The sequence below is a fragment of the Montipora foliosa genome, chromosome 13 (assembly GCF_036669935.1).
Source record: "Montipora foliosa isolate CH-2021 chromosome 13, ASM3666993v2, whole genome shotgun sequence".
Lineage (NCBI taxonomy): Eukaryota > Metazoa > Cnidaria > Anthozoa > Scleractinia > Acroporidae > Montipora > Montipora foliosa.
The window spans coordinates 27,501-50,000 of record NC_090881.1 but is presented as its reverse complement, the minus strand read 5'-3'; the positions used below and the strand labels follow the sequence as shown (position 1 = coordinate 50,000).

The 22,500-nt window shown below is 40.1% G+C and overlaps 2 protein-coding genes, 1 long non-coding RNA gene and 1 pseudogene across 4 annotated transcripts in view; 2 read left to right on the top strand and 2 right to left on the bottom strand.

Moving 5' to 3' along the window:
• Positions 1-615, bottom strand: part of LOC137983723 (uncharacterized) — an 11,057-nt gene extending 10,442 nt beyond the window's left edge. Inside the window, exon 1 of the mRNA XM_068830897.1 lies at positions 1-615. This exon is cut by the window's left edge and continues 56 nt beyond it. The gene's annotated coding sequence lies outside the window, so the exon portion shown is untranslated.
• Positions 616-10,402: 9,787 nt separating this feature from the next.
• On the bottom strand, positions 10,403-16,158 carry LOC137983315 (uncharacterized). Its single transcript, XR_011118940.1, has 3 exons — positions 15,911-16,158; positions 12,819-14,004; positions 10,403-10,911 (listed from the first exon to the last, which is right to left on the bottom strand). It is a non-coding gene; the product is annotated as an uncharacterized lncRNA (long non-coding RNA).
• A 1,234-nt stretch (positions 16,159-17,392) lies between these two features.
• On the top strand, positions 17,393-19,394 carry LOC137982673 (uncharacterized; annotated as a pseudogene).
• The window catches only part of LOC137982672 (uncharacterized), a 3,841-nt gene continuing 591 nt past the window's right edge, over positions 19,251-22,500 (top strand). Inside the window, exons 1-6 of one of the 2 annotated variants that reach the window (XM_068829803.1) lie at positions 19,251-19,390; positions 19,486-19,540; positions 19,661-19,738; positions 20,225-20,556; positions 20,690-20,811; positions 21,148-22,500. The exon at positions 21,148-22,500 is cut by the window's right edge and continues 591 nt beyond it. In XM_068829803.1, coding sequence (XP_068685904.1) covers positions 19,490-19,540; positions 19,661-19,738; positions 20,225-20,556; positions 20,690-20,811; positions 21,148-21,902 — 1,338 coding nt within the window. In that variant the 5' untranslated portion in view covers positions 19,251-19,390; positions 19,486-19,489 and the 3' untranslated portion in view covers positions 21,903-22,500. Of the gene's footprint in view, positions 19,391-19,485; positions 19,541-19,660; positions 19,739-20,224; positions 20,557-20,689; positions 20,968-21,147 lie in introns of both variants that reach the window. The other variant, XM_068829802.1, reaches the window with a different exon arrangement.

The window sequence follows — 22,500 nt, the reverse complement described above, 5'->3', positions numbered from 1 at the left end:
AATTCTGGGTCAATTCTCTTTCACACTCATTTCTTAGAAGCCGCAAAAGTTAAAGTGTTGTATTAAAAACAACTGGCTTGTACATGTTTTTCTCTTGTCATAAATAGTTGGACTGAGTTCATTAAGTAAATAAATGCATGAACCAATGTCATCAAAACGTCCTCTTCTAATAAATATGTAATAATGAGTACATGAACCAGTGTCAACAAATTTACCAAACTTGAAACGCTGAAAAGCGATTCGCCACAAGAAAGCGTAAACTGTCGAAGTGTCGTATCGCCTATTACTCTAACGCAACAGCTGCACGGAAGATTTTGCTACGATCTGGAGATATTGAAGTGAATCCTGACTGGGAAACTGGATCTACAATATTTTATCCTACTCAAATATCCAACAATCAACGACCGACAAGTTCCACACCACCCGTTAACTCATGTAATATTCCTGTGCGTATTTCTGAGAGAAGTTATTTGCATTGGCACCATCACCTAACACACAATGCAATCAACAGTATTCATATTAACAAAACTGTTTATCGCGCAAGTTTGTCTGCTGTGAGGACCTTTTCTCAATGGGACGCGCAAAGTGCAAACACGCCTGGCACAACCCCTGTGAGAATGACACCTCGAGCTCCGCACCACAAAGACATGTTTTAAGAAACAAGGCCACAAGAAACAATCGCTCCTCTATTCTCAAAGTTTAAACCATGCAAGGGCATTGAATTTTGTTTGCTAAACACGAGATCTATTAAAAACAAGGCTACCATCCTGAATGACTGTGTGATCGAGGAAAAAAAATCGATATCAAGGCGTTTACAGAAACGTGGCTCCTCCCTGGTGACACAGCTGAAGCTGTGAAAAGCGACATCACACCTAAGGGTTAAAGTCTTTTGGTGTGTTTCGAGAGAAAAACATGGTTTCGGCGTTGCAGTGCTGTGTAACTAGTCTCTTCTTACAAAAGTCAATCCTTCAAAGCGTTTCAGAAGTTTTTAATACATTGTTGCTGTGATTAAGTCCAGCTCTAAAACCTTCAGACTTGTAGTTGTCTAACGACCACGGCCTTTAAAGATAAACGGCTCCACCAGCGGACTGTTTTTTGAAGAGTTTGGATCAATCCTTGAGCAGTTGGCTACTGAAAAGGGACAAATTATGGTAGTTTGTGATTTCAACTTTCACATAGATGATCATAAAAACTCATGTGCTGGCAAATTCATGGAATTGCCACAAACCTTTGACTATGCTCAGCACGTAGAGCAACCGACACACAAAGGAAACCACATTCTAGATTTGATCATCTCCAGATCAGAAGATAACATTTCGGTAATGAATCCCGCTCTATCTGATCATTATGCAATACGTTGGAAAGTATTCTTACCCAAACCTCTTCTCGAGAAGAAAGACATAATCTACAGGAGCCTTAACCGCATTGACTTGTCTAGTTTTCGCAAGAACATGAAGAACTTGAATTTAATCGATACTGACATCGCATCGCAAAACGACTTGGTCGAAGGATACAACATGAAGTTAGGTTCGCTACTTGATGACCACGCTCCTGCCAAAAGTAAGATTGTAACCCTGTGTCCGGAGTCACCCTGGTTTACCCTCGAGATCCAAGAACAGAAACTGAGTAAAACGGAGAAGACTGGAACGTCGTTTGCGAAAAACAAGACTAACAAGAGGCCATATTCGGCCTATCCCCTGGCCGATTCCTATGTTCTATTTAAGAAATGCTAGGATGAAGTTGAATCATCTTTGCAGGTTTTTTCTTTTGTAAAAGGGTTTTTTTAAGTAAATAAGGAAGAAATTCAAGGCGAGGAAGCCCTGATGAAACAAGTTTGTACATGTAAGTATTATAGAAATTAAAGGAAAAAGAACTTGCAATGCCTTGACGGTAATAGTTCATAATAAAGTATGTATTCAAATTTTATTTTGTCAGCCTCACAAACGTTGTAAACATGGAAATACTGACTCTACAGAAGAAACAGGAAGTCATTTTCGTTAGAAAATGAATATTATAGGTTGAAAATTACTAATATATTTTATACATTTATCCTCCAAATGTATATGGGGCGAAGGCTAAATTACATATCATCACCCCTGTACTTTTGGCATGAAGATTCACTTTCACCTATACTCCACAAATGGTGACATATTTAGGTAAATAATTGGTTGTAAGATGCCTGTTTATACACAAGTCATGGTAAAGGTGATTTGCAAGTCATCACCAGTTAGAAATATTGAGGTTCTTTATGATACATCTATGTCTATGGAACACCATGTCACAGCCATGTGTAAGGCAGGTTTCTATCACCTTCGAAATATTAGCCGCATAAGGAAATTCATCAGTCGCCTCACCGCTGAAATACTCATACGTGCTTTCGTTATCTCCATACTGGACTTTTGTAGCTGCATTACTGTATGGACTACCTAAACAATCCTTGAAGAGACTTCAGGATGTTCAAAACGTAGCAGCCGGAATCGTTACGCTTACACCTAAAGATGAACATGATCACTCCGACTTGCCTTGATATCGTACGACTTTTGGAAAAGTCTCGGAATTGCTGGAGTAAAAACTTTATTCCACCGGATCAGCTGTAATCCCAACTATTACTGGTTCTGTGCAAAAATGGGACAGGTGCAATGAGGTATGTGTCGTGTGATTGCGAGCACACCATTGAAAACCACTTATCTAAGTAGATCAGAGCACGAGCAATCTTCTTAAAGCTATGAAGGGGTAGTTTCTAAAGAAACTGTGGTGCTGCGTCGGTGGGGAAGTAGTATACAAAAATTTGGTTTTATCAACGGAGTTGATAATGTAAATTGGCCACCGTACAGAGATTCTAAAAGCTGACGTTTCGAGCGTTAGCCCTTCGTCAGAGCGAATCAAGGGATTATGGGTTACGTGTAGTTTTTATAGTAGAGTAGGAGCTACGCTATTGGTGGTAACATGGCAACGTGAAAAATAGGAATATATTAGTTAAATGAAAAGCGTTCGTTAATACCGTGAGGATTAAGGGTGCCGATTTGAAAGATGAATTTTTGTTCCAGATTCTTGCGGCTTTCCGTCGTACCTAGATGTAGGGAAAGGCCGCAGATAGCCATGTGTTTTTTGGAGTGGTTAGGCAGATTAAAATGGCGAGCGACTGGCTTGGATGCATCCTTGTCATTCTTCTCAACATCGCGAAGGTGTTCGCGGAATCGGTCACCTAGTCGTCTACCTGTCTCACCAATGTATAATTTATTGCATAACGTGCAGGTTATGCAATAAATGACATTTGCGGAGGTACATGTGAAACGATCGGTGATCTTAACAGATCGCTTAGGTCCCGATATCTTGCTAGTGTTAACAATGAAAAGACAAGTTTTGCATCGTGAGCGCGCGCATTTGAAAGTGCCGGGTTGCTCGTTAGTTTTGAGCGCGCTTCTAACTAAAAAGTTGCCTACGTTTTTGTCGCGTTTGAATGAAATAAGTGGAGGTTGCGAAAAGATTCTGCCAGTCTCGGGATCATTTTGGAGTAATTTAAAATTACTAAGAATGATGCTTTTGACTGCGTGATTATGAGGATGGAAAGTGAGGGTGAATGGAATTCTGTCATTCTTATCTTTTTGTGACGTTTGTAGTGATGACTGTCGATCAAATTGTTGGGCGCGATGATGGCCCGCTTTGACCACAGAGACAGGATAGCCACGTTTTTCGAAGAACTGGCACATCTCCTCTGATTTGCTGGAAAAATCGGAGTCATCACTACATAGACGTCGAAGTCTAAGAAATTGAGAATAAGGGATGGAGTTCTTGACATGTGATGGATGTGACGATGAATACAACAAATAACTGTGTGAATCAGTAGGTTTGTAGTGCACACTAGTACAGAGCACGTTGCCTCTAATAGAAACGTTGATATCTAGAAAAGCCAATGAAGTTTCCGAAATTTCCCAGGTATATTTAAGAGCCGGATGAAAAGAGTTGACGGAGGTTATAAATTGATCGAGTTCTTCTCTGCTGGATGAAATAGCGCCGATGCAGTCGTCGATGTAACGGCCGTAGAGTTCAGGTTTGGGGCCGTTGTACTGACTAAAAAATTGGTGTTCAACATATCCTACAAAAAGATTGGCATAGCTAGGTCCCATTCTTGTGCCCATCGCTACACCATTAATTTGTTTGTAATAGTTGCCGGCGAATGAAAAACAATTAAGCGTTAAAACTAGTTCGGCAAGGCGGAGGAGCGTTTCCGAGCTAGGTTCTTGGACAGTGCGTTGATCGAAAAAGTGTTTAAGTGCTTGAAGACCTTCGCTATTAGGAATGACTGTGTATAGAGATGTAATGTCCATGGTGAAAATAAGTTTGTCTTGGCCGGAGAAATTGAAATCGCGGAAAATTTGTAGTGCGTGTGTACTGTCTTTAATGTATGATGGCAAAGATTTGACGATAGGCGTCATAATCCTGTCTAAGTAGCTAGAAATGAGTTCGGTGGGGCAACTACAGGCAGAAACAATAGGGCGACCTGGGTTGTTGGGTTTGTGAATTTTAGGCAAGAAGTAAATGCACGAAGTTCTAGGGGTGTTGATGATGAGATTAGTGGCAGTGTCCGGTAATTCTTGATTAACTATAAGATTTTGAATGGTGTCTTTGACAAGTTTTTGATTGTTGGAAGTGAGATCTTTAGGGATTTTGGCATAAAACGAGGTATCCGAAAGTTGCCGCAAAGCTTCTTTTTGGTAAAGGTCGGACCGCCAAACAACTACCGCGCCGCCTTTGTCGGCCGATTTGACAACTATGTCGTTGCGTTTACTAAGATTTTTAAGCGCCGCCCACTCTTCCGAGGAAAGGTTGGAAAATTTAGTGTTGCGATTGAATTTAAGTTTGTGAATGTCGTGACGGCATTTTTTGGTGAAAAAATCTAAAGAGGCAAATTGTCCCTCTGGGGGAGTCCATTTGGATTTGCGAACTAGAAGTGTTTCAAAAATATCTTTATTAGAAGTGTCCGAATCATGCTCTTTGTCGTGAAAAAAGGCTTTTAACTGAACGCGGCGAAGGAATTTTTCGACATCTTGCTTAATAGAAAATTCGTTAGTGCGTTTGGTAATAGGGACAAAATTTAGGCCCTTACTGAGAACAGATTTCTCTGAGTCAGTAAGCGGAAGATTTTCTGGAATTGTAATTACGGTATTATGGCTATGTAATGTAGTGTCGTCGGTAATTTGCGGACCTATTAATTGTTGAAGTTTTAGAGTCTTGGTTTGGTGTAAATGGTCAAACAGTCCAGAATTAAGTTGTCGGATTTTAGCGCGAATCGATTGTACTAAAATTGCTGGACAGATTTTGGAAAGTTCGGAGCGACAATGAAGAATTTGTTTGTCAAGTGCGATTCGTTTTTGGCACATAGCTCTAATTGTAATCCTCATAATATTACGTGAAAAAGAATTTTGCGCACATCGAATTTGGTGAAGATACTGATTTGAGTGAGAGAATGTAGCCGGATGAAAGTTCGAGCGAAAACCTTTAGGAATGACTTTAGAATTGAGGCAACGGCCGATGAAGTTGATGTGACTACAAAACCTAGTTTTGGCGAAAATGAGAGTGGCTAAACGGAAAGCTAAGTTACTGCTAAGTGTGGGAAAAGGAAAAAGATAACTTACGATTTCCTGGCGTAGCTCCTTGGTGAGTTTCTTCAAGCTTGGCATCGTAGTCTTGGGTCTCCTGTTAGAAATCTGTGGATTAAAAAATACTAGAACAACAAGGTTAGTGGTCGCAGCGGTTGAATGACAAATGAATGAAGGGGTAGTTTAGGCAACTTTTTAGTTAGAAGCGCGCTCAAAACTAACGAGCAACCCGGCACTTTCAAATGCGCGCGCTCACGATGCAAAACTTGTCTTTTCATTGTTAACACTAGCAAGATATCGGGACCTAAGCGATCTGTTAAGATCACCGATCGTTTCACATGTACTTCCGCAAATGTCATTTATTGCATAACCTGCACGTTATGCAATAAATTATACATTGGTGAGACAGGTAGACGACTAGGTGACCGATTCCGCGAACACCTTCGCGATGTTGAGAAGAATGACAAGGATGCATCCAAGCCAGTCGCTCGCCATTTTAATCTGCCTAACCACTCCAAAAAACACATGGCTATCTGCGGCCTTTCCCTACATCTAGGTACGACGGAAAGCCGCAAGAATCTGGAACAAAAATTCATCTTTCAAATCGGCACCCTTAATCCTCACGGTATTAACGAACGCTTTTCATTTAACTAATATATTCCTATTTTTCACGTTGCCATGTTACCACCAATAGCGTAGCTCCTACTCTACTATAAAAACTACACGTAACCCATAATCCCTTGATTCGCTCTGACGAAGGGCTAACGCTCGAAACGTCAGCTTATTCTCCACAGTTTCTTTAGAAACTACCCCTTCATTCATTTGTCATTCAACCGCTGCGACCACTAACCTTGTTGTTCTAGTATTTTTTAATCCACAGATTTCTAACAGGAGACCCAAGACTACGATGCCAAGCTTGAAGAAACTCACCAAGGAGCTACGCCAGGAAATCGTAAGTTATCTTTTTCCTTTTCCCACACTTAGCAGTAACTTAGCTTTCCGTTTAGCCACTCTCATTTTCGCCAAAACTAGGTTTTGTAGTCACATCAACTTCATCGGCCGTTGCCTCAATTCTAAAGTCATTCCTAAAGGTTTTCGCTCGAACTTTCATCCGGCTACATTCTCTCACTCAAATCAGTATCTTCACCAAATTCGATGTGCGCAAAATTCTTTTTCACGTAATATTATGAGGATTACAATTAGAGCTATGTGCCAAAAACGAATCGCACTTGACAAACAAATTCTTCATTGTCGCTCCGAACTTTCCAAAATCTGTCCAGCAATTTTAGTACAATCGATTCGCGCTAAAATCCGACAACTTAATTCTGGACTGTTTGACCATTTACACCAAACCAAGACTCTAAAACTTCAACAATTAATAGGTCCGCAAATTACCGACGACACTACATTACATAGCCATAATACCGTAATTACAATTCCAGAAAATCTTCCGCTTACTGACTCAGAGAAATCTGTTCTCAGTAAGGGCCTAAATTTTGTCCCTATTACCAAACGCACTAACGAATTTTCTATTAAGCAAGATGTCGAAAAATTCCTTCGCCGCGTTCAGTTAAAAGCCTTTTTTCACGACAAAGAGCATGATTCGGACACTTCTAATAAAGATATTTTTGAAACACTTCTAGTTCGCAAATCCAAATGGACTCCCCCAGAGGGACAATTTGCCTCTTTAGATTTTTTCACCAAAAAATGCCGTCACGACATTCACAAACTTAAATTCAATCGCAACACTAAATTTTCCAACCTTTCCTCGGAAGAGTGGGCGGCGCTTAAAAATCTTAGTAAACGCAACGACATAGTTGTCAAATCGGCCGACAAAGGCGGCGCGGTAGTTGTTTGGCGGTCCGACCTTTACCAAAAAGAAGCTTTGCGGCAACTTTCGGATACCTCGTTTTATGCCAAAATCCCTAAAGATCTCACTTCCAACAATCAAAAACTTGTCAAAGACACCATTCAAAATCTTATAGTTAATCAAGAATTACCGGACACTGCCACTAATCTCATCATCAACACCCCTAGAACTTCGTGCATTTACTTCTTGCCTAAAATTCACAAACCCAACAACCCAGGTCGCCCTATTGTTTCTGCCTGTAGTTGCCCCACCGAACTCATTTCTAGCTACTTAGACAGGATTATGACGCCTATCGTCAAATCTTTGCCATCATACATTAAAGACAGTACACACGCACTACAAATTTTCCGCGATTTCAATTTCTCCGGCCAAGACAAACTTATTTTCACCATGGACATTACATCTCTATACACAGTCATTCCTAATAGCGAAGGTCTTCAAGCACTTAAACACTTTTTCGATCAACGCACTGTCCAAGAACCTAGCTCGGAAACGCTCCTCCGCCTTGCCGAACTAGTTTTAACGCTTAATTGTTTTTCATTCGCCGGCAACTATTACAAACAAATTAATGGTGTAGCGATGGGCACAAGAATGGGACCTAGCTATGCCAATCTTTTTGTAGGATATGTTGAACACCAATTTTTTAGTCAGTACAACGGCCCCAAACCTGAACTCTACGGCCGTTACATCGACGACTGCATCGGCGCTATTTCATCCAGCAGAGAAGAACTCGATCAATTTATAACCTCCGTCAACTCTTTTCATCCGGCTCTTAAATATACCTGGGAAATTTCGGAAACTTCATTGGCTTTTCTAGATATCAACGTTTCTATTAGAGGCAACGTGCTCTGTACTAGTGTGCACTACAAACCTACTGATTCACACAGTTATTTGTTGTATTCATCGTCACATCCATCACATGTCAAGAACTCCATCCCTTATTCTCAATTTCTTAGACTTCGACGTCTATGTAGTGATGACTCCGATTTTTCCAGCAAATCAGAGGAGATGTGCCAGTTCTTCGAAAAACGTGGCTATCCTGTCTCTGTGGTCAAAGCGGGCCATCATCGCGCCCAACAATTTGATCGACAGTCATCACTACAAACGTCACAAAAAGATAAGAATGACAGAATTCCATTCACCCTCACTTTCCATCCTCATAATCACGCAGTCAAAAGCATCATTCTTAGTAATTTTAAATTACTCCAAAATGATCCCGAGACTGGCAGAATCTTTTCGCAACCTCCACTTATTTCATTCAAACGCGACAAAAACGTAGGCAACTTTTTAGTTAGAAGCGCGCTCAAAACTAACGAGCAACCCGGCACTTTCAAATGCGCGCGCTCACGATGCAAAACTTGTCTTTTCATTGTTAACACTAGCAAGATATCGGGACCTAAGCGATCTGTTAAGATCACCGATCGTTTCACATGTACCTCCGCAAATGTCATTTACTGCATAACCTGCACGTTATGCAATAAATTATACATTGGTGAGACAGGTAGACGACTAGGTGACCGATTCCGCGAACACCTTCGCGATGTTGAGAAGAATGACAAGGATGCATCCAAGCCAGTCGCTCGCCATTTTAATCTGCCTAACCACTCCAAAAAACACATGGCTATCTGCGGCCTTTCCCTACATCTAGGTACGACGGAAAGCCGCAAGAATCTGGAACAAAAATTCATCTTTCAAATCGGCACCCTTAATCCTCACGGTATTAACGAACGCTTTTCATTTAACTAATATATTCCTATTTTTCACGTTGCCATGTTACCACCAATAGCGTAGCTCCTACTCTACTATAAAAACTACACGTAACCCATAATCCCTTGATTCGCTCTGACGAAGGGCTAACGCTCGAAACGTCAGCTTTTAGAATCTCTGTACGGTGGCCAATTTACATTATCAACTCCGTTGATAAAACCAAATTTCTTAAAGCTATGTTTGGTGTGGTTACCGATGCATGTTTTACCTTCACTCGATGTATTTCAACTTTTATAAACTTATTTCCTTTTAATTTAGATCGTCTTAAAGCCGCACACCCTTGTCATATAAAAATTCCCAAAAACGTTTTGCTCTCGGAGGGTATCTGTTGATGTGGGTGTTGTTTTTAAATATAACTTGTTCTGAGCAGAGAGCTTGTAGGAAATGTAGGTATCCATATCTTGACAATTGGTGGCCTCGTTAAAACAAAAAAATATACTCACTGAAATTTTAAATTATTTTGAAACAAGCCTAGAAGAGAAATATACCTGTTGAAAGCGTATTCCAGAACCAGAAACTTCTTATGAGTTGAACCCAGTGCTTCAATTCTGGGTCAATTCTCTTTCACACTCATTTCTTAGAAGCCGCAAAAGTTAAAGTGTTGTATTAAAAACAACTGGCTTGTACATGTTTTTCTCTTGTCATAAATAGTTGGACTGAGTTCATTAAGTAAATAAATGCATGAACCAATGTCATCAAAACGTCCTCTTCTAATAAATATGTAATAATGAGTACATGAACCAGTGTCAACAAATTTACCAAACTTGAAACGCTGAAAAGCGATTCGCCACAAGAAAGCGTAAACTGTCGAAGTGTCGTATCGCCTATTACTCTAACGCAACAGCTGCACGGAAGATTTTGCTACGATCTGGAGATATTGAAGTGAATCCTGACTGGGAAACTGGATCTACAATATTTTATCCTACTCAAATATCCAACAATCAACGACCGACAAGTTCCACACCACCCGTTAACTCATGTAATATTCCTGTGCGTATTTCTGAGAGAAGTTATTTGCATTGGCACCATCACCTAACACACAATGCAATCAACAGTATTCATATTAACAAAACTGTTTATCGCGCAAGTTTGTCTGCTGTGAGGACCTTTTCTCAATGGGACGCGCAAAGTGCAAACACGCCTGGCACAACCCCTGTGAAAATGACACCTTGAGCTCCGCACCACAAAGACATGTTTTGAGAAACAAGGCCACAAGAAACAATCGCTCCTCTATTCTCAAAGTTTAAACCATGCAAGGGCATTGAATTTTGTTTGCTAAACACGAGATCTATTAAAAACAAGGCTACCATCCTGAATGACTGTGTGATCGAGGAAAAAAATCGATATCAAGGCGTTTACAGAAACGTGGCTCCTCCCTGGTGACATAGCTGAAGCTGTGAAAAGCGACATCACACCTAAGGGTTAAAGTCTTTTGGTGTGTTTCGAGAGAAAAACATGGTTTCGGCGTTGCAGTGCGGTGTAACTAGTCTCTTCTTACAAAAGTCAATCCTTCAAAGCGTTTCAGAAGTTTTTAATACATTGTTGCTGTGATTAAGTCCAGCTCTAAAACCTTCAGACTTGTAGTTGTCTAACGACCACGGCCTTTAAAGATAAACGGCTCCACCAGCGGACTGTTTTTTGAAGAGTTTGGATCAATCCTTGAGCAGTTGGCTACTGAAAAGGGACAAATTATGGTAGTTTGTGATTTCAACTTTCACATAGATGATCATAAAAACTCATGTGCTGGCAAATTCATGGAATTGCCACAAACCCTTGACTATGCTCAGCACGTAGAGCAACCGACACACAAAGGAAACCACATTCTTGATTTGATCATCTCCAGATCAGAAGATAACATTTCGGTAATGAATCCCGCTCTATCTGATCATTATGCAATACGTTGGAAAGTATTCTTACCCAAACCTCTTCTCGAGAAGAAAGACATAATCTACAGGAGCCTTAACCGCATTGACTTGTCTAGTTTTCGCAAGAACATGAAGAACTTGAATTTAATCGATACTGACATCGCATCGCAAAACGACTTGGTCGAAGGATACAACATGAAGTTAGGTTCGCTACTTGATGACCACGCTCCTGCCAAAAGTAAGATTGTAACCCTGTGTCCGGAGTCACCCTGGTTTACCCTCGAGATCCAAGAACAGAAACTGAGTAAAACGGAGAAGACTGGAACGTCGTTTGCGAAAAACAAGACTAACAAGAGGCCATATTCGGCCTATCCCCTGGCCGATTCCTATGTTCTATTTAAGAAATGCTAGGATGAAGTTGAATCATCTTTGCAGGTTTTTTCTTTTGTAAAAGGTTTTTTTTAAGTAAATAAGGAAGAAATTCAAGGCGAGGAAGCCCTGATGAAACAAGTTTGTACATGTAAGTATTATAGAAATTAAAGGAAAAAGAACTTGCAATGCCTTGACGGTAATAGTTCATAATAAAGTATGTATTCAAATTTTATTTTGTCAGCCTCACAAACGTTGTAAACATGGAAATACGGACTCTACAGAAGAAACAGGAAGTCATTTTCGTTAGAAAATGAATATTATAGGTTGAAAATTTACTAATATATTTTATACATTTATCCTCCAAATGTATATGGGGCGAAGGCTAAATTACATATCATCACCCCTGTACTTTTGGCATAAAGATTCACTTTCACCTATACTCCACAAATGGTGACATATTTAGGTAAATAATTGGTTGTAAGATGCCTGTTTATACACAAGTCATGGTAAAGGTGATTTGCAAGTCATCACCAGTTAGAAATATTGAGGTTCTTTATGATACATCTATGTCTATGGAACACCATGTCACAGCCATGTGTAAGGCAGGTTTCTATCACCTTCGAAATATTAGCCGCATAAGGAAATTCATCAGTCGCCTCACCGCTGAAATACTCATACGTGCTTTCGTTATCTCCATACTGGACTTTTGTAACTGCATTACTGTATGGACTACCTAAACAATCCTTGAAGAGACTTCAGGATGTTCAAAACGTAGCGGCCGGAATCGTTACGCTTACACCTAAAGATGAACATGATCACTCCGACTTGGCTTGATATCGTACGACTTTTGGAAAAGTCTCGGAATTGCTGGAGTAAAAACTTTATTCCACCGGATCAGCTGTAATCCCAACTATTACTGGTTCTGTGCAAAAATGGGACAGGTGCAATGAGGTATGTGTCGTGTGATTGCGAGCACACCATTGAAAACCACTTATCTAAGTAGATCAGAGCACGAGCAATCTTCTTAAAGCTATGTTTGGTGTGGTTACCGATGCATGTTTTACCTTCACTCGATGTATTTCAACTTTTATAAACTTATTTCCTTTTAATTTAGATCGTCTTAAAGCCGCACACCCTTGTCATATAAAAATTCCCAAAAACGTTTTGCTCTCGGAGGGTATCTGTTGATGTGGGTGTTGTTTTTAAATATAACTTGTTCTGAGCAGAGAGCTTGTAGGAAATGTAGGTATCCATATCTTGACAATTGGTGGCCTCGTTAAAACAAAAAAATATACTCACTGAAATTTTAAATTATTTTGAAACAAGCCTAGAAGAGAAATATACCTGTTGAAAGCGTATTCCAGAACCAGAAACTTCTTATGAGTTGAACCCAGTGCTTCAATTCTGGGTCAATTCTCTTTCACACTCATTTCTTAGAAGCCGCAAAAGTTAAAGTGTTGTATTAAAAACAACTGGCTTGTACATGTTTTTCTCTTGTCATAAATAGTTGGACTGAGTTCATTAAGTAAATAAATGCATGAACCAATGTCATCAAAACGTCCTCTTCTAATAAATATGTAATAATGAGTACATGAACCAGTGTCAACAAATTTACCAAACTTGAAACGCTGAAAAGCGATTCGCCACAAGAAAGCGTAAACTGTCGAAGTGTCGTATCGCCTATTACTCTAACGCAACAGCTGCACGGAAGATTTTGCTACGATCTGGAGATATTGAAGTGAATCCTGACTGGGAAACTGGATCTACAATATTTTATCCTACTCAAATATCCAACAATCAACGACCGACAAGTTCCACACCACCCGTTAACTCATGTAATATTCCTGTGCGTATTTCTGAGAGAAGTTATTTGCATTGGCACCATCACCTAACACACAATGCAATCAACAGTATTCATATTAACAAAACTGTTTATCGCGCAAGTTTGTCTGCTGTGAGGACCTTTTCTCAATGGGACGCGCAAAGTGCAAACACGCCTGGCACAACCCCTGTGAGAATGACACCTCGAGCTCCGCACCACAAAGACATGTTTTGAGAAACAAGGCCACAAGAAACAATCGCTCCTCTATTCTCAAAGTTTAAACCCTTCAAGGGCATTGAATTTTGTTTGCTAAACACGAGATCTATTAAAAACAAGGCTACCATCCTGAATGACTGTGTGATCGAGGAAAAAAATCGATATCAAGGCGTTTACAGAAACGTGGCTCCTCCCTGGTGACATAGCTGAAGCTGTGAAAAGCGACATCACACCTAAGGGTTAAAGTCTTTTGGTGTGTTTCGAGAGAAAAACATAGTTTCGGCGTTGCAGTGCTGTGTAAGTAGTCTCTTCTTACAAAAGTCAATCCTTCAAAGCGTTTCAGAAGTTTTTAATACATTGTTGCTGTGATTAAGTCCAGCTCTAAAACCTTCAGACTTGTAGTTGTCTAACGACCACGGCCTTTAAAGATAAACGGCTCCACCAGCGGACTGTTTTTTGAAGAGTTTGGATCAATCCTTGAGCAGTTGGCTACTGAAAAGGGACAAATTATGGTAGTTTGTGATTTCAACTTTCACATAGATGATCATAAAAACTCATGTGCTGGCAAATTCATGGAATTGCCACAAACCTTTGACTATGCTCAGCACGTAGAGCAACCGACACACAAAGGAAACCACATTCTTGATTTGATCATCTCCAGATCAGAAGATAACATTTCGGTAATGAATCCCGCTCTATCTGATCATTATGCAATACGTTGGAAAGTATTCTTACCCAAACCTCTTCTCGAGAAGAAAGACATAATCTACAGGAGCCTTAACCGCATTGACTTGTCTAGTTTTCGCAAGAACATGAAGAACTTGAATTTAATCGATACTGACATCGCATCGCAAAACGACTTGGTCGAAGGATACAACATGAAGTTAGGTTCGCTACTTGATGACCACGCTCCTGCCAAAAGTAAGATTGTAACCCTGTGTCCGGAGTCACCCTGGTTTACCCTCGAGATCCAAGAACAGAAACTAAGTAAAACGGAGAAGACTGGAACGTCGTTTGCGAAAAACAAGACTAACAAGAGGCCATATTCGGCCTATCCCCTGGCCGATTCCTATGTTCTATTTAAGAAATGCTAGGATGAAGTTGAATCATCTTTGCAGGTTTTTTCTTTTGTAAAAGGGTTTTTTTAAGTAAATAAGGAAGAAATTCAAGGCGAGGAAGCCCTGATGAAACAAGTTTGTACATGTAAGTATTATAGAAATTAAAGGAAAAAGAACTTGCAATGCCTTGACGGTAATAGTTCATAATAAAGTATGTATTCAAATTTTATTTTGTCAGCCTCACAAACGTTGTAAACATGGAAATACTGACTCTACAGAAGAAACAGGAAGTCATTTTCGTTAGAAAATGAATATTATAGGTTGAAAATTTACTAATATATTTTATACATTTATCCTCCAAATGTATATGGGGCGAAGGCTAAATTACATATCATCACCCCTGTACTTTTGGCATGAAGATTCACTTTCACCTATACTCCACAAATGGTGACATATTTAGGTAAATAATTGGTTGTAAGATGCCTGTTTATACACAAGTCATGGTAAAGGTGATTTGCAAGTCATCACCAGTTAGAAATATTGAGGTTCTTTATGATACATCTATGTCTATGGAACACCATGTCACAGCCATGTGTAAGGCAGGTTTCTATCACCTTCGAAATATTAGCCGCATAAGGAAATTCATCAGTCGCCTCACCGCTGAAATACTCATACGTGCTTTCGTTATCTCCATACTGGACTTTTGTAACTGCATTACTGTATGGACTACCTAAACAATCCTTGAAGAGACTTCAGGATGTTCAAAACGTAGCGGCCGGAATCGTTACGCTTACACCTAAAGATGAACATGATCACTCCGACTTGGCTTGATATCGTACGACTTTTGGAAAAGTCTCGGAATTGCTGGAGTAAAAACTTTGTTCCACCGGATCAGCTGTAATCCCAACTATTACTGGTTCTGTGCAAAAATGGGACAGGTGCAATGAGGTATGTGTCGTGTGATTGCGAGCACACCATTGAAAACCACTTATCTAAGTAGATCAGAGCACGAGCAATCTTCTTAAAGCTATGTTTGGTGTGGTTACCGATGCATGTTTTACCTTCACTCGATGTATTTCAACTTTTATAAACTTATTTCCTTTTAATTTAGATCGTCTTAAAGCCGCACACCCTTGTCATATAAAAATTCCCAAAAACGTTTTGCTCTCGGAGGGTATCTGTTGATGTGGGTGTTGTTTTTAAATATAACTTGTTCTGAGCAGAGAGCTTGTAGGAAATGTAGGTATCCATATCTTGACAATTGGTGGCCTCGTTAAAACAAAAAATATACTCACTGAAATTTTAAATTATTTTGAAACAAGCCTAGAAGAGAAATATACCTGTTGAAAGCGTATTCCAGAACCAGAAACTTCTTATGAGTTGAACCCAGTGCTTCAATTCTGGGTCAATTCTCTTTCACACTCATTTCTTAGAAGCCGCAAAAGTTAAAGTGTTGTATTAAAAACAACTGGCTTGTACATGTTTTTCTCTTGTCATAAATAGTTGGACTGAGTTCATTAAGTAAATAAATGCATGAACCAATGTCATCAAAACGTCCTCTTCTAATAAATATGTAATAATGAGTACATGAACCAGTGTCAACAAATTTACCAAACTTGAAACGCTGAAAAGCGATTCGCCACAAGAAAGCGTAAACTGTCGAAGTGTCGTATCGCCTATTACTCTAACGCAACAGCTGCACGGAAGATTTTGCTACGATCTGGAGATATTGAAGTGAATCCTGTCTGGGAAACTGGATCTACAATATTTTATCCTACTCAAATATCCAACAATCAACGACCGACAAGTTCCACACCACCCGTTAACTCATGTAATATTCCTGTGCGTATTTCTGAGAGAAGTTATTTGCATTGGCACCATCACCTAACACACAATGCAATCAACAGTATTCATATTAACAAAACTGTTTATCGCGCAAGTTTGTCTGCTGTAAGGACCTTTTCTCAATGGGACGCGCAAAGTGCAAACACGCCTGGCACAACCCCTGTGAAAATGACACCTCGAGCTCCGCACCACAAAGACATGTTTTGAGAAACAAGGCCACAAGAAACAATCGCTCCTCTATTCTCAAAGTTTAAACCATGCAAGGGCATTGAATTTTGTTTGCTAAACACGAGATCTATTAAAAACAAGGCTACCATCCTGAATGACTGTGTGATCGAGGAAAAAAATCGATATCAAGGCGTTTACAGAAACGTGGCTCCTCCCTGGTGACATAGCTGAAGCTGTGAAAAGCGACATCACACCTAAGGGTTAAAGTCTTTTGGTGTGTTTCGAGAGAAAAACATGGTTTCGGCGTTGTAGTGCTGTGTAAGAAGTCTCTTCTTACAAAAGTCAATCCTTCAAAGCGTTTCAGAAGTTTTTAATACATTGATACTGTGATCAAGTCCAGCTCTAAAACTTTCACACTTGTAGTAGTCTATCGACCACGGCCTTTAAAGATAAACGGCTCCACCAGCGGACTGTTTTTTGAAGAGTTTGGATCAATCCTTGAGCAGTTGGCTACTGAAAAGGGACAAATTATGGTAGTTTGTGATTTCAACTTTCACATAGATGATCATAAAAACTCATGTGCTGGCAAATTCATGGATTTGCCACAAACCTTTGACTATGCTCAGCACGTAGAGCAACCGACACACAAAGGAAACCACATTTTAGATTTGATCATCTCCAGATCAGAAGATAACATTGTTGGACACATTTCGGTAATGGATCTCGCTCTATCTGATCATTATGCAATGCGTTAGAAAGTACTCTTACCCAAACCTCTTCTCGAGAAGAAAGACATAATCTACAGGAGCCTTAACTGCACTGACTTGTCTAGTTTTCGCAAGGACATGAAGAACTTGAATTTAATCGATACTGACATCGCATCGCAAAACGACTTGGTCGAAGGATACAACATGAAGTTAGGTTCGCTACTTGATGACCACACTCCTGCCAAAAGTAAGATTGTAACCCTGTGTCCGAAGTCACCCTGGTTTACCATCGAGATCCAAGAAGAGAAAGTAAAACGGAGAAGAATGGAACGTCGTTTGCGAAAAACAAGACTAACAAGAGGCCATATTCGGCCTATCCCCTGGCCGATTCCTATGTTCTATTTAAGAAATGCTAGGATGAAGTTGAATCATCTTTGCAGGTTTTTTTTTTTTGTCAACGGTTTGTTTTGCAAGGTTACGGCAAAGACTAGAAAGGTCTTGATTGGATGGTTGCACTTTGATGATGACAAGAAATGTTTTGTGTCTGTAAGAGCAAACAAAGGTGGTGGAACACGAGAGGTGGACGTAAGCCTGAGTGCACGCGAAGAACATGTCATCAACATCGCAAAGGACATCTTTTTTAGTGATGGCCAAAGTACTTTTGGTTCACACCAGGTTATGATATTTGGACTGGCCAACTTCCAACGTGAGGATATTTCCAAAGTTTAAGTATCAGGTGTGAATTTACCCTTTACACTTCAAAGATACATTGAAAAATGTAAAATGTCAAGAGTTAGACTTTATTTGACATCAAAAGCCAACACAGAGTCAGATGACATCATCTCCTGTATCACACCACCAGACCAGAGTTTGGGGCTTTCTGGCAAACCAGAAGCAAAGGAATGTAGCTCATATGATGATGAGATCAAATTTCTCACCACGTCAAAATTGGAAGAACGGCGAAAACTGGTTGCTGAGCAAGATGCCGCTTACAAGGAATCCCTGCTTATTGACAAGGCAAAAAGACAAAAACTGATGGAAGGGGTAAAAACATATATATTTACTTTGTTCTTTCAATATTACTACCCTTTAAAGTCATGTGTTGCTCCCTTAGCCTGCATTTCAATTTTTTCCTCATTCACATAAATTGTGGGATTTTTGTGTTGCATATATACCGGTACATGTAGTTAAAGGCCCAATTTTGTTTGGGTGGGGGTCTGCATAACATTAAAAATTTAGGCCTTGTAACAGCTTACAGTTAAATATTTCAAACATCACCTGTACTCCACTTTCAGCAATTACCTTGGCTTTAAATCATGATGTGAAGCACAGAATATTCAGAGTCTGTTAATTTCACTTAGAAATTTATTTATGACTTCAACAATAGTCATGTTTAGCATGTTTACTGGCAAATTTCATATCATTATCACTTCTCTTCTGTAGAACACTTTTCAACTTTTTATTGTTCTATACAGTTTTTGGGATGCATTGCAACACTTAATAACAGTGCAATTTCCTATAAATAATAGTAAAAAAACTTTGGGTTTCAAAGCACTAGGCAGTAAAAATATCACCCTCAAAACACTTGCCAGTAAACCATGTCTAGACCCTCATAGTTGCTTAACGGTTGGTACTATGTGCTTAACTGTCACACTCTGTTAATTTAGTTACAAGATGCACAACGACGAAACCAGTTGCAACAGGCCAGGCTTTTGAGGACTCCTCAGGAGCCCAAGGAGAATGAAAAAAACACTGCTGTAGTAGTTCAAGTTCGCCATGTTTCCCTGGGCATTGTGAGACGCTATTTTCGGGAATGGGAACATATGGCATGCGCTTATGACTGGGTGGGATCCTTGAGCTTAATACCTAAACAGTTTCAGTTATTAGACTACGCAGGAAAGTTGTTGTTACCTTCACAGCCAGTAACTGAAGTAAGGAACACAACACTGTACATGAGGGAGGCTATGTCAACACCATCTCTAGAAGATGATGAAGTAACCTTCCTTGGGTTTGGAAGTTATGATTGGGAGCCTACTGCTGACTACTCACTGCAGCCCATAAGTGAAACCCTCCTGAAACACTTCTTGAATGTGATGACAGGTAAGTTGGGCCATTTTCAGTGACTCTTAGAACTTATGCTTCTAGGAGTCGTTTATTATTTCTATTGAAATAATAAATTGCTTCTTCTTTTACAGTATCATGAGTGAAGTGGAAGACAACAGTGCACAGGAGCAGCTAAGAAAGGGAAAGGTTTGTTGCTTTTGCTGTGTTTGGAAACTGGAAATGAGTTAGGATGGCACTTTTCTAATTTGTGGCTTTGAATATACACAGTTGACAAGAAAAAGAAATAAACTGTTTGTGTTTTTGCAGAAAAGTGGTGGGAAAAAAACAAAGGATAGAGGACGCCTTTTTCGTCAACAGCATTTGCAAAGTTTGTTAACAGAGCAGGTACTATATTGCTCAAATATTTTGCTATGAGTATCATAAATGTCTCCTAAAGAGTAATTTAAGTAAACCAGGGTGTTCATTTGAAGCCGGGGCGTGATGTTTCGTCCGGTCGTTCCCATTCCATGTCCAGTACTTGGATACCAATATTTGAGGGGTTTGTTACATTTTTTATTATACTTTTTTTACCTTATCTTTTTAAAGAGAATTTGAGTGAACTCCAGCCATGCCTGGGAAACTCATTCTTAATTGGGTTCCAGGAACACTGGAAACAGTGTTCTGAGTTTTCCATTTTAAAGATCTATTTGGGTCGGGGGGCCTGGGGCTTCCCCCCGACCCCCGACCCCCCTACATAGCTCGCGCCAAAAGAGTCATGTCCGGTGCCCTCCGCTACTTTACAAAACTGTCGAAAACCCTGAGTAAACACGACCAAAATTGAGCATTTGTTTCTTGGGAAAAACCAGTCACTCTCTTTTTTCTATATCATAGAAACCCACACCATCCATGCCCGGAGATGCTAATGACGTATCGAGTCAATCCCAAGCCAGTCAAAGTGATCGATGGCCAGCAGTTGTAGTGGAAACCGACCAGGACTTCACTGTCGAAGGTGTTGACGACCAAGGGTCAAATAGTGGAAGCGCAACTGACCAGGGAAGTGTCAGCGGGCATGGAAGTGGCCAGCAATCTAGTGGTAGCACCGGAAGTGGTCATGGTGTAAATGACCCGGGATCTGCAGACGGAAGCGGAAGTGGACGAGACGGAAGTGGCCAAGAACCTGATCCTGCAGTAATTAATCTGATCAGTCCAAACGGAAAGCAGAGGTACGTATACCAATCAGTTTACATTATTTTCCCCCTTCCATCCCCCCCCCCCCCCCCAAAAAAAAAAAAAAATGGACAGGTTTTTGGAAAGAAAAGTTCGAAAAATTATGCTTTTTAATTTCTTTGCCATCAGGATCTTAAGGGTGAGGCGATCGCTTGTCCTGCAAGACCTTCTGAAGGAGTTTCTTGAAGACAGTATAATGACTTGTGAACTTAAAATCATTATGGTAGACGAACAGGGGAGGGACGAAAGAGGTAAAAACATCAGAGGCATTTACCGAGACGCCCTGGCAAGTTCTTGGCAGGAATTCTACATTTCTTGCTCCTTGGGAGAAAGAGGGAGGGTCCCCTTTCTGAGACACGATTTTCAGAGCGAGCAGTGGACTGCCGTTGGACGTATTATCGTGAAAGGTTTTTATCGTAATTTTTCGCCCATTTTCGTTTCATTCTATAAGTTTATCATATGACTCATTTCTCTAATCAACTCTATGTACAGCTCATACGATCATTCCTTCATGCAGTATGTGCTATATACGTAAATTAACTATAATAATAATAATATTATTATTATTATCATTATTATTATTGTAGGTCACCAAGACCTGGGGTACTTTCCAGTGATGCTAAGCAAGGCATTCGTAATATGCGCTATGTTTGGTGAAAAGGCAGTTTCTGAGGACACCCTCCTTCAGTCATTCAACGAATACCTTGCCCCAAGTGAAGAGCAAGTTGTACGCGAGGCATTGCAACGAACGGACGACGAATGGAATCTTGACAACACAGCTGATGAAGACCAGAAAGATGAAGAGCTTCTTGATCTATTGGAACGGTTTGGATGCAGAAAATTTCCAACAAAAGAGAACATTATGAGTCTAATACTTGAAGTAGCCCACAAAGAAATCATCCAAAAGCCCCAGTACGTGGCAGACTGTTGGGATGGCGTTTTCAAAGAGGCCCTAACAAAGGGTAACTTATCAACATTGGAGGAAGTATGCAGCGTATACCAGTCGCTGGAGCCAACAACAAAGAAAGTGCTCGGAATGCTTCATGCTGCTCCCAAAACAAACGCAGAGCGCTCGGCGCTGGATTACTTTAAACGTTTCATAAGAGGGTTAGACATCCATCAGCTCAAGTGCCTGTTAATGTTTATTACTGGAGCAGATGTAATTTGTGTTACAAAACTTGATATTAATTTTACAAAACTAGAAGGATTAGCAAGGCGCCCAATCGCTCATATTTGTGGCTGTGTTCTGGAATTGCCTTCCACCTACGATTCCTATACAGAATTTCGCTCCGAATTCACTAATGTTTTAGCGAAAGAGAAATGGCAAAACGACATAATGTAAGTGTAATGTACAATGTAACTGTTTGTGCAGAATACTCTTTAGTCTCTTTACGATGAACATCGTAGAAGCGTGCTGAACAAGTTGTGTTCACTCTTTGGAGACCAAATTTATCTAGAAAGACAAACCAAGTCAGTTGTGTTTCATAATTTTGTTAAATTTAAGGACGACAGAGGGCCTTTCGTTACTTAAGTGATAAGATTAAACAGAGTTTATATCGTTCAAATGGAATGCGTTTCTCTAACTTTGGTGACTGGCCAACAAATCTTCCCTTCCATGCACATGTCATGCAGCAGTTGCAGTGAAACCTGTACATGTGGACTATTCTACTCAGTGGAAACTAGCGTGCGTAGCCGTACAGTGCCCTGATTACAAGGAAGTAGGCTACCTCTATTGCTAGGGTTACCCTAGCAAGATAGTAACTAAACTTATTGAGAAACTGTATTTTTCTATATAAAAAATATGGCAATTACGACTATGGGCTAAAGCAGATGAGAAGTTGCATTTTCGTTCCCAGACTCTTTCTTCGTGCAACGACGCGAGAAGGCGGTCATGTTGGTGGACACTGAAAATAATAGGAAATTTTCTCCTCGAATATGCA